This window comes from Aplysia californica, unplaced genomic scaffold, assembly GCF_000002075.1.
Source record: "Aplysia californica isolate F4 #8 unplaced genomic scaffold, AplCal3.0 scaffold00489, whole genome shotgun sequence".
In the NCBI taxonomy this organism is placed as follows: Eukaryota; Metazoa; Mollusca; class Gastropoda; order Aplysiida; family Aplysiidae; genus Aplysia; species Aplysia californica.
Genome location: NW_004797759.1, coordinates 482,895 through 497,833, shown reverse-complemented (window position 1 = coordinate 497,833; position 14,939 = coordinate 482,895). Strand labels below are relative to the sequence as shown.

The 14,939-nt window shown below is 37.7% G+C and overlaps 1 protein-coding gene across 1 annotated transcript in view; it reads right to left on the bottom strand.

Annotated features, from left to right (window-relative positions):
• The window catches only part of LOC118478318 (MAM and LDL-receptor class A domain-containing protein 1-like), a 76,273-nt gene that overhangs the window by 22,644 nt on the left and 38,690 nt on the right, over nucleotides 1-14,939 (bottom strand). Inside the window, exons 29-38 of the mRNA XM_035971728.1 lie at nucleotides 13,336-13,492; nucleotides 12,363-12,462; nucleotides 11,321-11,549; nucleotides 9,344-9,443; nucleotides 7,648-7,804; nucleotides 6,781-6,843; nucleotides 4,371-4,536; nucleotides 1,967-2,136; nucleotides 1,091-1,198; nucleotides 68-155 (exon numbers count right to left, since the gene is read on the bottom strand). Coding sequence (XP_035827621.1) covers nucleotides 68-155; nucleotides 1,091-1,198; nucleotides 1,967-2,136; nucleotides 4,371-4,536; nucleotides 6,781-6,843; nucleotides 7,648-7,804; nucleotides 9,344-9,443; nucleotides 11,321-11,549; nucleotides 12,363-12,462; nucleotides 13,336-13,492 — 1,338 coding nt within the window. The remainder of the gene's footprint in view (nucleotides 1-67; nucleotides 156-1,090; nucleotides 1,199-1,966; nucleotides 2,137-4,370; nucleotides 4,537-6,780; nucleotides 6,844-7,647; nucleotides 7,805-9,343; nucleotides 9,444-11,320; nucleotides 11,550-12,362; nucleotides 12,463-13,335; nucleotides 13,493-14,939) is intronic.

Genomic DNA, 14,939 nt, shown 5'->3' with positions numbered 1-14,939 from the left:
TGTACCTTCTTCCCATGCGATTTATTTAAGGGAAAAAAAGATAAGAATAGAAAGAAGCGTGTCTCACTTCTGTTGCAAGCCTCCCCATACAGATGGATGTCATCTATAGCAATGTCACTGTTATAGCCATTACCCACAGAGGCTATCAAGGACAGCTGCAAAAAGAAAAAAGAAAGATGACTAATTTAAGCTGAAAAGTAAATTTTAATAATATTAGATTTTGGTTTGACATAATACATTGTATTAATAGTCTCCAGGCAAATACAATCTAGCATGCACAAGCACATGGGGAAACAATCGCACAGCAAACAAATTTTCAGGTTCCAAATTTGTTCTTATGCATGTATATTCCTTGTTCATTTAAGACAGGTAGGCCTACACTGTGAAATTCAAGCATAATTAAAATATTTCTGTATCCCATCAATTTTGCAAGGTACTTTCTAGAATGTATGTGCTACGTATAATGGAATCCATTTCTATATGGTATTAAAAGCATCTTTCTGTTTTCGATTTTTGTTGTGAATTAACCATCAATCCCTTCCTCTTCTGAAACACTGCACTGCCATAAATTAGTCACTTTCAAGCACAAGGGGGCTATCCCGAAAAATGCTGTTTTGAGAAAATCGAAGTTAAAGTTTTTGGACCCTTGTTCAGTTTCTTTCGAAGACAAGAAGAGTTTTCTCTATAACTGAACAAATATACACACCAATGAAACTAAACTTCTCCTATAGCTAGGGCAATGCCCACATTTAGTGAATTCAAGATTTCTAGTTAGCCGGCTTGTCCTTGAAACACGTGTTTTTACAGTCCTGTACAGCCAAGAAAAATTTCCCTCAGGGACAATAAAGTATTATCTTATCTTATCTTATAAAATCTTAAAGTAAAAATGCACTAACAGGATCTACCCGAAAAACAAAAAAGGCTTGAACATTTTTGTTTGCTGAACGCTTCAATCAGACACTACTTATAGGCCCTCAGAGACCAGACCAGTCCAGCCCAAACAAACATCCACCACAAGACCCACTCTAATATGAAGATTCAAAAACAACAAAAACACCAAAATTCTATAAGTTTACAATACTCTACCAACCTTGAAAAGCTCTGAAGGTGCACGGAAATCAATCTTTGTTTGTCTCCATAATGGTGACTGATGGCCGTATAGGGAAAACAAAGTCTGGGTCTTGTTGGTGATCAAGGTCTGTGAAGGAAAACCAAATGTGAAGTGGGCTGACAAAATGAGTGACTTCTCGGATTTCAACCTTATGAAAATTGATACATCAACTTAATAGGCGAAGTTTGTACAATTTGTGAGCATGGAATAGTAAAAGACACAGTAAACTTGAACAAATTGACATATATTGAAAATCTATAAATCTGACCCCAGTGTCGATTATCCGCCGATATCACCATTCTTGGATTGTGAGAAGTAACTCGTTTTGTCAGCGAATCTCACAAATAACTCATTAGCACACTCAGAAAAAATGTTCACTGTATGTGACATCCCAACCACACACATATATTCCATTGTAAAAATACCGTTATAGTAATTTAATTTTTTTACGAGCTAAAAAAAAAACCCAATTAAATATTTTTATCAAATACACACCTCACAAACCAGAAAAATGTCCTAGTTTTGGGTCATCTTCAATTTCTACAGGTAACGTGTAAAAAAAAATAAAGTAAGGTTCAGTTCATTGTTAGCTGAGAATTCCTATGGAAAAAGTTACATAAAAAGGGGAAAAGAAGCTTTTGTCCCAATTTTCTGTTTTCCTGAGATCAATACCTTCTGATTTTAAATCTGAAAGACCTCAGATTATAAAGTCAAGAGCTCAATGAAAGGGAAACCTAAGAAAATGGCGTAGACTCCAAGAATTATTTTAAGAAAATCCTGGAATTGTATATATATATGGAAGGGGTTTTCCTCACTGCCCACACATGAAGAAAGTCATAATCAAAAATATCTTACAGTAGATGTGACATTCAGATAGCCGATGTCCTGTCCATTCATGTTGTACCACAGGCTCAGGCAATACAGGTTTCCTACACTCTTCATGGCCAGGAACAGATCCTGGGAGTCCAGTACAGCTACGTCACCAGGACTGGCGGGGGAACTTGACTCAAGATAAATGTACTGACCTGAAGTGAATAATAATAATAATAATAATAATAATAATAATAATAATAATAATAATAATAGGAAGAAGAAAAAGAAGACGAAGGAGGAGGAGGAGGAGGAGGAGGAGGAGGAGGAGGAGGAGGAGGAGGAGGAGAAGAAGAAGAAGAAGAATGATGATAACGATGGTAATGATAACAATGATAATAATGATAATAATGATGATGATAACAATAATGCAGATAATTTATGTTGCACCCCCTTTGGCGAAAATACAGCCCGTGGCACTTTACAATATACCTTCTTTTCAACACAAAATACAAGTGAATCAATGTGCATACTTACACCAAATGTGGGGGTTAAAAATGGTTTAATCTAGTTCTACCCTAAAAGAATGGTATATTCAGGCTCACTGATTTTCAAAAAATGTTATATTATGGCCATCTGCACACCAAAAAATTGTATATTTTCTAGGTCCTCTGCTGAAAGAATGGTATATTCCTGCCCTCTACTACTAAAAAAAGGCAAATTCTGGCCTTTATTATAAATGGTATACTCCAGGCCTCTGCTATAAAATGGTATGTTAATCGACTGGCCTTCTGATTAAAGAAAAATGGTATATTCTAGTATCTCCAAGCTAAAAATCGGTATATTCTGGCCCTGCATTCAAAAAAGAAAATAGCAACTGTAGACAACACTCGATCTACAATGTCATTCTTTGTTCAGGAACACCCAGACTTTGGCCTATGTACGGAATATGACTTTACAGCCTTACTAAACAAAAATAAAATATAATAATAATAATAATAATAATAATAATAATAATAATAATAATAATAATAATAATAATAATAATATTAATAATAAAAATAATAATAATAATAATAACCATAATAATATTGCATTCAAATTCATTCTTTCCCATACAAGTTATTAGCTCAGAGCTAACTATATCCAAATGAGGCCCTGGGAGACAAGAGTTTCATCATTTGTTTTGATAAACTGGACGACCCTCAAGGGCCTGTGAAGGGCCTATTAACTCTTGTCCTGAGATGCGAATCTTATCAGCAACCTATTGGTACAAACCAATGCAGGCGCTTCTAGAAGTGGGCCACAAACACATACAAACTCAAGCAGACTGATGCACACACACTGGAGCTGAGTGAACGGGGGTCCAATGCAGGAATCGAACGGAATGGGGATGACGCTCGGCGCGCATGCGCTGAGCCAGGGGCCGGACTGACACGGGACCAGAACAAAAGTGAGGTGTCGAAATAGGCTTATCGGGCGACATAAACCCGGCCTCCACAGGACCAGGATTAAAAAGTGAACATGTCAAAAATGAGATAATTCCTACAACATTTTTGTTGCTATATTACATAAGCGCCGATCAGCGTCCTGTGGGGAAAAGAGTCAGCTTCTTGCCCGTCACTGATCGGCGTCTCGTGTGGGCAAAGTGTTAAAGTTCTTGACTGAAGAAATAGTAAGTATGAAGATGAGATGTTGTCTTTACTCCAGCATGGTGAAAGTTTAACCCTTTAAAGGCCTGCCTCAAGACTGTCTTGGGTTCTTTCATAGGATTGTGGAGCATGTTTGGCAGTGAAAATAAATTAACTTTTTGAGCCCCGACCTCCTGAGGCTACCATGACCCTCTGCCGGAGTTCCTGAGCGATATGTTACTCTGATTCATATCATCTTCAGAATCACTTTCCATATTCCACTCAGGGTAGTCCTCGTCCTTACAAATACAAATCAATGAAATATCTTCAAAATAATTAATAACGTCCTGTGTAGTAAAAACTGCTTTCCGTGCGTGTTTTGTCCCAGACGGGCCGGGTTGAGGATAGGGTTTCGCTCACCACTATACCGGTGGCTTGGCAGACGGGCAATTTTAGGCGCCACTGGTGTACCAGTGACTAGGACTCAGAAAGGACAAGGTAGAGTATTTGTGAAGCGTGCTGACAAAATGAGTTACTTCTCAGATTTGAGCCCTATGGAAATAGGTACACCGAGCTTATAGGAGAAATTTTTTTTAATTTTTAAGTGTGAAATAATTTTAAAAGCATGTCATACCTACAGAATAATATGGCATCAACAGAAAATCTTCAAATTTGACCCCAGTGTCGATTTTCGGCCAATATCTCCATTTGTGGAATGCGAAAAGTAACTCATTTTGTCAGCATGTCTCACATTTATATCACCCAACCCACTTGAGGTGAAGCAACTTTTAAAACAGACCAAAAAAAACAACACTGACCAGCCTGCGATCCGATGGTGTGGTCAGCAGCAGGTCCGGTGTATAAGGAGTTGGTCTTGCCAGAATTGAGCTCCCAGTCCAAATCATCCTGTTGATTCTGTGTCCAGGCGCACAAGTCCTTCTCAAAGTCACAGTCAAGCAGATCCAAACATGGACTATCAGTCAGCTGAGAATACAGAATCAAAGCAAATAGCTACCTTAGCGATTTACAAAGTTCTATCAGACATTTTTGGCCATTTTGAATTGCTAAGACTATGAGATCACAAACCAAATGCTCTATTTGCTCTATCAAAATTGTAAGACTACTCTCGAGTCGTTATCAAGATATTCAAAGAGTTGCATTTGAAAGAACTTGACATATTGTGAAACTCAAACATTTTTTTAAGTCAAATTTCTCAAAACTAGGTACCGAGCAGATTGAACTTTGTACTTCTGAGTTATCAAAATCAAAGATAGTACATAACAAGATGGGCCACTCAGGCAAAAAAGTGTCCGCAGGAAGTGCTCTCTTTGCTTCAGATGGCGCTGCAGTCTGTTTTGAAGCACTCTTTCGTTTTTCCAGAAGAAGAATAGGAATAGCACCTCCTTGCGTGCGCAGATCGACTGCTGTTCATCAGCAGTTTGGGTTCGTTCAGTGTGGAGTTTTAGTTGTTTTTTATTTTAATGACCTCTAGCCTTTCATTCTTAAGTCAAATTAAACGAAGAAAACAATCACCCTTTCCTCCGGAAGAGGTTTTTTGTCAGCGTAACCATTTTAAAAAAGCGTTCTTCCGAAATTCATTAAAAAACTTGCTAGTTTCACTTTGATTTTTTAAAACTCAAGTAGGATAACTCTGTTCGCAAAAGGTGCGCTTTTGCGAAGAGGGCGCCACCGAATTTTGAGGACACTTTTTTAATTGCCTCAATGATAGAAGTGGCCCCTCTTGTTATGTAGACTCTTTGGCAAAATGTAAATCTCAGCTGAACAGAATGCTGTGTGGTTGGACACACCCACAAATGTTTCAGAAAAATTAATAGAAATTGAACAGAGGAACTGAGGGGTATGGCATTACATTCATTAATAAAAGGTAGAAGCTCATGCTACTGGCCTTGAGCGTTTGAATTGTCTGCACGACATTTTGACAGAATAGACAACGGAAATAAGCTGAAAATTTCAACAACAGCTCATATGGTGTAGGATCACTTTCCTCATCAGCTTATTTTAATCAGTAAGGCCCCAGTCACAGGTATTTTCCTCCTGAGTTCTCATTCCCCCTGGCCCAGTGATGCATGGATTCTTTCAGAGGGGGCAGACCACCTTATACCGAGTCAAGTATTTTTATTGGTAATCTATATAATCAATCTGTCAATGGAAACAAGAAAAAGAGTACTGAAAAGTTACATAGAGCCTATCCTATTACACGGGTGTGAAGCATGGACAATCAATAGACGGCTGGAAAGAACAATTGAGGTGACAAAGTTGTTGTTCATAAGACGCATGCTGCTTATCCCATGGACAGCTAGAAACAAATGAAAAAGTCTTGGTTGAAGCAAATTGCAGATGACAGCTTATGACGAATATAAGAAAGCGACATACAAAGTTCATTGGACGCACAATGTGGAAAGAAGCATAGGAAAATATTGCAACAACAAGCAAGTTTGATGGAAAGAGAGGCAGAGGCAGACCATGGCTGGGAGCAGCAAGAACGACAGACACCATCACTGCAAACACAAGACAGAGTGAAGTGGAGGTCCATGATTGCTCACGCCAGTAGGCAAGGCACGGGATGAATGAATGAATCTATATAATTGTCTCTAAAACATTACCCTCGTGTTATCTTCTAAACCTTCAGACAAAAGCAGCATGGACATTTTTTTTTCATGTCTACATAAGTTTACAAACAACAGGTATTGGCTGGGCCCGAGGAGTCAAGAACTCCAGTATTCCCTAGGCTAATGGAAAATGAGAGCTGAAAATAGCCTGGTGAAAAAGACCTAGATAGATGGAGTCAGGGAAACATTAATAACTCATAGCATCCTCCTGACCCAAGCTCTCCAACTGGTGGCAGAGAGACGTCTCTTTCTTCCCGTAACACCCAAAAGGGTAAAAGCGGCTGGTAAAAGTAAAGTAAGTATGTACACATATTTCAGGTCGAAGGGCTAGAACTCAGATGGCCCCTGGATCAGAAAGTATGTCCATATATTAGAATCTAAACTTTTTTTACTCTCTCATAATCAATCTTGCATGGTATACGCAAAGTTATGCATGGGTGTTGGGTTAATAAAAGTATTTGACTTTCCAGAGACATGATAAAATAACCAATGAAACTAACTTCCTCTTGTTGTAATTGGACATCTATTATCTGAAACAAGAGCCCATACATAATTCAGTCAAATGGTGTGTTCAAGTTCAAGAACTGCTCATCATTACCTCAATATCATCTATGGCAATGTCACTGAAATCTGTGGTTCCCACTGTGGCTTCAAAGATAATCTGAAAGGAAAAGCAAAAACAAACTTAAAAGCTATCAATAGAATCATCGGACAAATCTATCACTAACGACAAGACTGAGTCAAATAAATACAATTGATTTATTTTTATTGAAAGTTACATTATTATGAACGTTCTTGTGTGCCAATATGTTTATTCAAAGACTTGTATCTCTCTCACAGCAGACAGCGCATTATGTTTTCATAACAACTCCTTCGGCCAGCCAGTTTAGTCGAATTTACACCCTCAGTCCCCTAAGGAACACAGAGTGTTGTAGCCTGTTAAATGCTTACCAATATTGTTCTCATAATTTGTCCAAACAAATTATCAAAAATGTATCTACATTTGGAAGAACCAAGGAAAATAGAGAAAAGTAACTTTTATATTTCGTAGGAATAAGATATGATATCAGGCTAGTTAGGGAGTTTGAAATTTTGCAGGTTGAATGATCAAGACGTCCAAACTCTCTCCCTTACTACTGCGTCTCCAGAAACTTACTATTAGACAAGAATGTCCTTGTATGTACCCTTTGTAGTGGCTAATCCACTGCTGATCCTTTCTGTTTCTTCAGTTTTAGTAAGAGTTTTACGGCACTTGTAACATAATAAGGTCAAATAAGATCTAGAGCCTAAGATTTTAGATGGTACAAGAGAGTAACAAAAATGAAAAAGGAGAAGAGATAAGGACGACTGATGTTTGACAGGAAAGAAGAAGCAAACCACAAAAGAGCAAGCATCAACCTTCTGTTTCTTATTGTCATTTTTTTTAACGGACCATAATAATTCACTAGCTCTCCAACTGCAGTACCTGGAAAGAGGAGATAGATTGGAGGTCTATTTGTCCATAGTTCCACTGGTCTCCCAGATTCCCTGACTTGCTATCAAGATCAATCTCCTGCGCTTCGTGATTGCGCAAGTATATGGCCAGAGTGTCAATGCTTTGACCATACATGTGGTACCAGTATCTGTGGACAGAAGTACAAATGTCAAATGTTGTACCAGTATTTGAAGAAAGAAGGACAAATATCAAATGTTGTACCAGTATTTGAGGACATAAGGACAAATATCAAATGTTCTACCAGTATTTGAGGACAGAAGGACAAATATCAAATGATGTACCAGTATTTGAGGACAGAAGGACAAATATCAAATGTTGTACCAGTATTTGAGGACAGACGGACAAATATCAAATGTTGTACCAGTGCAGTATTGGAGGATAGAAGTACAAATATCTAATGTTGTACCAGTATTTGAGGACAGAAGGACAAATATCAAAATAGTACCAGTATCTGAGGACAGAGTAATAAATCTCAACAGTCATACTTTTCAAAGTGTCCTAATAATCTCAAGTAGAGATAAAATATTTCCAGTTTGGATTAATCCATAAATCCTCCTTGAAATTTCAATCAAGAAATCTTTACAGATAGAAATTAAGTTAAGATGTTGTTTATAATTCAGTGTTCTAATTGCAAATAAGAAAGTGACTTTCCAAATGAAAGCAAGACTGGGAGAGACCTGTCAGAAAGAGCTAGAAACCTTGCGTTAGGAAACATACTGGTTTGGCAATTTTCATAGAATTTTTTTTTTGGCTCTCAATTTTTATGTCCTTTTAAGAACACATTAAAATTTGTGTAAGGATTTTTACTGAAAACGTTAATTAAAGGCACAAAATATGTAAATTTTCAGTTTCCACTCACTCTCAAGATAGGGCCTATGGAAATTTTAAAAATTTGGTTGCCATTTTCTTGTTAACTCTACCTCTGAAACCAAGTGACCTCATCTCCTTCAATTACAAAATTTTGACTTGCATTCAAGATAAACGGCTTTTAAAAAAAATAAAAAACAAGATAAATGGACAAGCTTTAAGATGATACCAATAACTCCACATGCCCAAAAATTGACGAGCACCTGCTTCCACAGCGTCATGACACATATTATGAATGTTTGTGGTACCATGAAAATCTAAGTGAAAAATCTGACAATCAACACAAAAGAGCTGCTAAAAAATTATTAAAAGTAAGCAAAGCTAGGTCTATTGTTGCTGTTTTCACAGTCATTGTCACGTTGTCAATATCTGATTCTCTTTCTTTAACCCTTTCAATATAATTACCAACATCCTCATCATCATCATCAAAGCCCTCCTAAGATTTTAATTCAAACACTTCAGCTGCTACGGTTCTCTTACAAATATCCTCCATCACTGTTTTACCATGACTGATGGTCCAAAAAAAAATCAGACAAAAAAAACGTTTAAAAAATTGTTTTTGTGGTCAAAAGGAATAGACTAAGAAATATAAAATTGTAAAGCCCTGTTCTTTACAATTATTATTTTTCTCTATAGCTTCATCATTCTTTGCATAAATAAATTAACGCAATATTGCTATGGGTCAAAGAAGTAAAGATTAAATGAACGCAATATTGCTATGGGTCAAAGAAGTAAAGATGTAATGAAATTGCGCTAGGCTGTGTAACATTGCAACAGCAAAGGGTGGAATAAAACCAACCTGAGACATCGTCCATCCGTCGCAGGATACACTGGACTCAAGATTCGAGCCTTTTCACCTGGCCGTCTTGGTGAGGAAGCTTCAATATATATGTAGTGACCTGACAGAACAGAAGCTTAGTTCAGCCATTTCTAAAATGATTCAATAGTATTATTACGTATATTTTGCATACATTCCAGATGTCTTGCTTTTTATGTTAGCATTTATGTAGTTGAAATTGTCTAAGACTGTCGCCCATTGTTGAGGAGAAAAGTGGTTGTCTTAAATAGATATACATCTCAGGCAGTGTCATAATATTTTTAAAACTTAAGGGAGGTGGTGTAGGAAGTGGTCATTTGTAAAGTTGATTGCCTTGGACGGGTGGCCATTAGAGCAAATTTGACTATACTTGTATAATCACACAAGTCTGAAATGCTAAAATATGACATGTACGTAAGTGTGTGTTGGCAAGTATATGTGAGACATCGTTGTGAATTCAAGCGATCATCAAAATAATGAAATCTAAGAAAACAGCATTTTTCCGGCAGTTTGGCAATTTTATTTAAATTTCTGTTTTTTGGCTCGACACCTTTTATGTTTATTTAAAAACAAATTTATCTCTGGATTTACTTGAAAAATGTTGATTTCAGGCTCAAAAAATGTAAATTTTCTTTTCCCAAGTACTCTCAAGGTATGGAAGTTACCAAACTTTGGCAGTCATTTTCTCAATAAATGTACCTTCGAAAACCGGTGACCTCCACCTTCTTCAATGGGAAATATTTCGACTTCTATTCAAGATAGATGGGTGTTTTTTTCATCGCATGCAAAACAAATGAATAAGCTTTCAGATGACACCATAAAAAAATTGACGAGCGCCTGATTCCACAGCATTGTGACACAAATATTATGTGTGTATGTGTGTGTGTGTGGGGGAGAGGGGGGGGGGGGGAGAGGTTTGTTATGGAGCAAGTGTGATAGGAGAACACAAGAAGCACCATCAATTTTTGGGCATGTGGAGTTATTAGTATCACCTTAAAGCTTGTACATTTGCCTTGCTTTCGATGAACGAATACCCATTTATCGTGAATACAATCGATATATTTGCAGTTAAAGGAGGTGGGGTTGCTTCGTTTCAGATGTAAAACTAGCGAGAAAATGGCCGCCAAAATTTGGTAATTTAAATAGCCTGAGAGTCCGCGGAAACTGACAATTGACATCTTTTGTGCCTTTAATCAATGTTTTCTGTAAAACCCACACTAAAATGGGTTCTTAATTAAATGAAAATGAAAGGTGTTAGGCGAAAAACAGATTTTCGATAAAAATAGCCAAACCGGCGGATAAATGCCAATTTCTTCAATTTCATTATTTTGACCAGCGCCTGATTTCACCACATTGCCTCACATTTGCTCTTGGCAACTTTGAGTGGGAGAAGAAATCCTACATCGACAGCCTGCCTCTCATTCTAGAGAACCAGGTTTGACTCATTGCTCAAGCAGGTGTGGCTGAAGAAGATTTGAGTTGTTTTATGCTCAGGTTTTCTCCACATTTGATCGCAAGGTAAATGTGACTGGACAACTAAGCATGTTTTGCAGGAGGAAAAAACTTGTGCATAGAAAAGACACCATCGTAGTTTAAAAGTTTAACAAGCTACACATTCATTAAAAGTAGCTTGACAACAGAATGTGGTTTCCTGAATGCTAATGGACAAAGCACCATGTTAGGGAAAACAACCCTCAGCATACTTAAATTACTTGCAATGTGAATTGAAAAACAGGCAGCCAATTACTTCTGAAGTCTAGCCGAAAAGTGAGATAATACTAATAGTAATTATATTAATAATAACAATAATAATTAATAATAGGAATTTACACAGTGCCTAATCCGTTGAAGGCCCTACGTAATGTACAAAGAAAAATAAAAGGAAAATAATTTTTGTTTTTAAGTAACAATGATTTACATCACAGCATGAACGTACTCCCCCACATCAACTCTTCTCACCTATAGATGTGCCATAAGTGTGGTCCGACGACGGGCCAGTCCCGACGGAGTCCGTGGATCCTGCCTTCCGTGTCCAGTCAAAGTCATCATACAAGTCCTGAGAGAAGCCGCACAAGTCATTTTCAAAGTCACACGTTGAAGTGGCCGGACATCTGCCGTTGTAGAAGACGAAATCGTCTAAGGCAATGTCTCCCATGTAGCTTGAGCCAGCAACTCCTTCAAACTCCAACTGACAAAAGAAGTTCAAGGACATGGGATGAATATCACCCACAGATGCAACAAAATTCAGAGCCCGTAAAATGAAATTAAGATCTTTTGGTAACAGAAGTTTCTCATTTTTTGGCACTAAAACCTGGAACTCCTTGCCTCAGAACCTCAAGGAAATTACAAATCCTAATATGTTTAAGCCAAGGCTCAAGACTCATACGTCTAATTCTTAATTCTATTGTGTTAGTAAGTGCTGGTATGTTTTGTTTTTACTGCTGTCCTCACATGTATATATAATTAATGCATGGTTGAGAAAGTTCTTCTTTATGAGGTTGATGAACTGGTTTTCTTGTTACTGTAAAATGTTTTATCTTATGTGAATGAAGTATTACACTCTGTGATCACGTGATTGATGTAAAGCACTCAGAGTTTATACTTATATGGGATAGAGTGCTATATAAATGCAATGCATCATTATTATTATTATTATTAGCTAATATGAGATGAAACTGTGGGTATTCTCTCCAGAATGAAAACGAACAATGTGAGTGGTTGGCGGGTGCTCTGGGGTGGTTTACTCTTTCTTTCTTACAAAAAAATCTATCTTTTCTTTATCTCCTCTTTTTCTTTTTCGGGTTTATTGCTTCTATTCTTCAGCACTTATATGATTTTACTGTGTTGCAAGTGCTGTAAAACTCTTACTAAAACTAAAGAAAAAGAACAATGTGAGAAGTCACAGAAGATGGACAATCCCACAAAACTGCTACTGTATGTGTCCAAGACAGCCACACATCGTCAAAGAGAAGAAGAGAAAATGAATTCTAAACAAACTTACGCGAGCTGAATAGAGCCTTGGGAGTTCCACGTAGGCATGTTGCCACTGAACACCCTGTTCACCTTGTTTGTACCAGATATTGGTGGTTGCATGAGAGCTCCTGAAAAAGGGACACAATATTGAATGTATGCAAGTAACAGTACTATTAAGTTTGTTTTGTTTGTGTAAAGTGTTTTACGGCGCTCGCAACTGCATAAGGTCATATGAGCATGCGGGACACACCTAATATTTTCAGTTGGTAGGAAATTTTGAATTTTGCCCAGGTGGCGGCCGAAGCCTACTCTTATCGATTTTAAACCACCAAGGGATCTTTGACGTGTGCAACTTGCACACGTGCCCTCCGAGATTTTTCGCCCTTGTCCGAGAAGGCTAGGTGTAGATCTTTCCTACCAGAAGATCAGGGGTGTGGCAGAAAGATAGCAGTAAGGAGGAGCCAAGGAGTAGCAGTAGAAAGGCTGCAGAAAGAGTCAGGAGCCCAGAGGAGGGGGCAAAGGAGGTGAGGGGGTAAGGGCAGAAAGTGAAAATGAAAACAGACAACAGAACATTGCTAGAGAGGTGAAAGTAGACAATTTTAGAGAAGAAAATTTTTTTGGTCGCTACCCGGATTCGAACCCGGGACCTTTGAATGAGAGGCCAACATCTTAACCTCTAGGCCACTAGAGCCCCCGTACTAATTAGTAAATTTTTTTTCAATTTAATCAACATAAACATAACGACTGCTAAGGGTTACTCTTTGGTGAACACCATGTTGAAAAATGAAGTATGACAGTGTCTTACACAGAGCAGTCGATATATAATAATGATAATTCTCCAATTTACTCACACTTTCAAAACACTTTTGACCTCTACGTCCATTTTTCTATAGAAAATATATCTATATAGGCCTTTAACTATTCTAGGCATTACACAAAATCCTTCCAATAAAAACTTCTCCGTACAGCATGTATTCAGTTTGATAGATGATCACACTTACCTATTCTTCATTAGAAGGTTGAGCCGGTTTACGTGGATTCCATGCATGTGATACCAGAATGAGAAACAAATGGGGTGATTATACGTTCCATAAGGGCTATTCAGCACGGCCGAAGAGTTTGCCCTTTTCCCTGACACATCAATGTGCATGTAGTGACCTGAAGGGAGAATGGGAATAGAAAGTGTCAGTACCAGGTGCAAGTTATGTCAAGTATAGTTCATGGCTAGTTTGCTAGGTAGAATTACAAAGTTTTATCTGACATTTTTGGCCGTTTTGTTCAACTGAGACCATGAGGTCAGAAAACAAATATTCTGTCTTTTCTATCAAAATCGTAAGATTATTCTGAGTCGTAATCTAGATATTCTAATAATTGCATTTGAAAAAGCTTGACATGCTGTGAAACTCAAAATTTTTGCGGTCAAATTTCTCAAAAATAGGTACTGAGCAGAAGGAACTTTGTAATTCTACGGTAGTGAGTTAGCATAATAATAGTCACAAATTGAGTCCTTGTTTCTGTCAACTGTCACATTTTGCCAGGAGTAGGTTAGGATACTTCCGACTTTGAATTTGAAGTAGAATCTACATAAGTCGGCTAAATCCTGTAAAAACACTCATTACAACTAATTACCTTTAAGATTAGCAACCCAAAAATATTTTCACACCAATGCACTGCCCACAAAGTGGTCCCCTCGTTTTTCGCTAGCACCCTCTGCCCTTGCATGTAACGAGTCAGTATTGAACGCTTGCTACACCACTACTAAAAGATTTTTTTTGGTTTCTTTTCCAGAATGATCACCAAGAAGGCAAATAGGAGACACTGTTGTGAGAGTTACTGGAAATGCAAGGCCAGTGAAGTCTCAAAGAGTTTATTTTGTCGTAAACTCATCTTCCAGACAAAAAACCATCCTACCCTTGAACCAAGGAGCAGAAAAAAACCTGAGAAAAAGCTCTCCTCCACCCACACCAGCATAAACCAAGAAACAAGCCGGATATTTCATAATGAGTAGCAAGCACTTTACGTGTAGGGTAAAAAAGCCCCTGTCTTACTGTTAAAAAACTAGTGGCTTAGTGAATAGTGAGAATGTTCATTTGTTTGTCTGTTTGAGTAAGGTTTTTACCACGCTCGCAACTGCATAAGGTAGTGAGTTTAGACTCAAGAGTAAAGTCAAGCAAGTGTCGGTGACACGGGCATCAGACGGGTGGTCACTGGGGTGTGTCCTTGTGAGAGACCCAACAACCCTAGCTAAAAAAACAGGGCACTGCACTGTGGCAACTGACAATAGCATGGTTACGAAATTGTTCTGAATTGGTGTTATATTGTGCATTTATTTATATGTGCGTGAATTTATGTATGTATGTATTTATAATTATGTATTTATGTACGTATGTATGTATGTATGTTTACCATTGAAAATCAAATTGCCCATCTGGGACCAATAAAAATGTAATTTATTTCATTTTTCACTTATTCAAGTATTTATTTAACAATCTAGGTATGTCCTTTTCCTATAGATAGAATAAAAGTGGACTTTCAACTTATAAGAACAGGATAAAGAGAAGTGGGAGCACTGAAAGCACCCAAGAGAAAAACAGATTTTGCCATA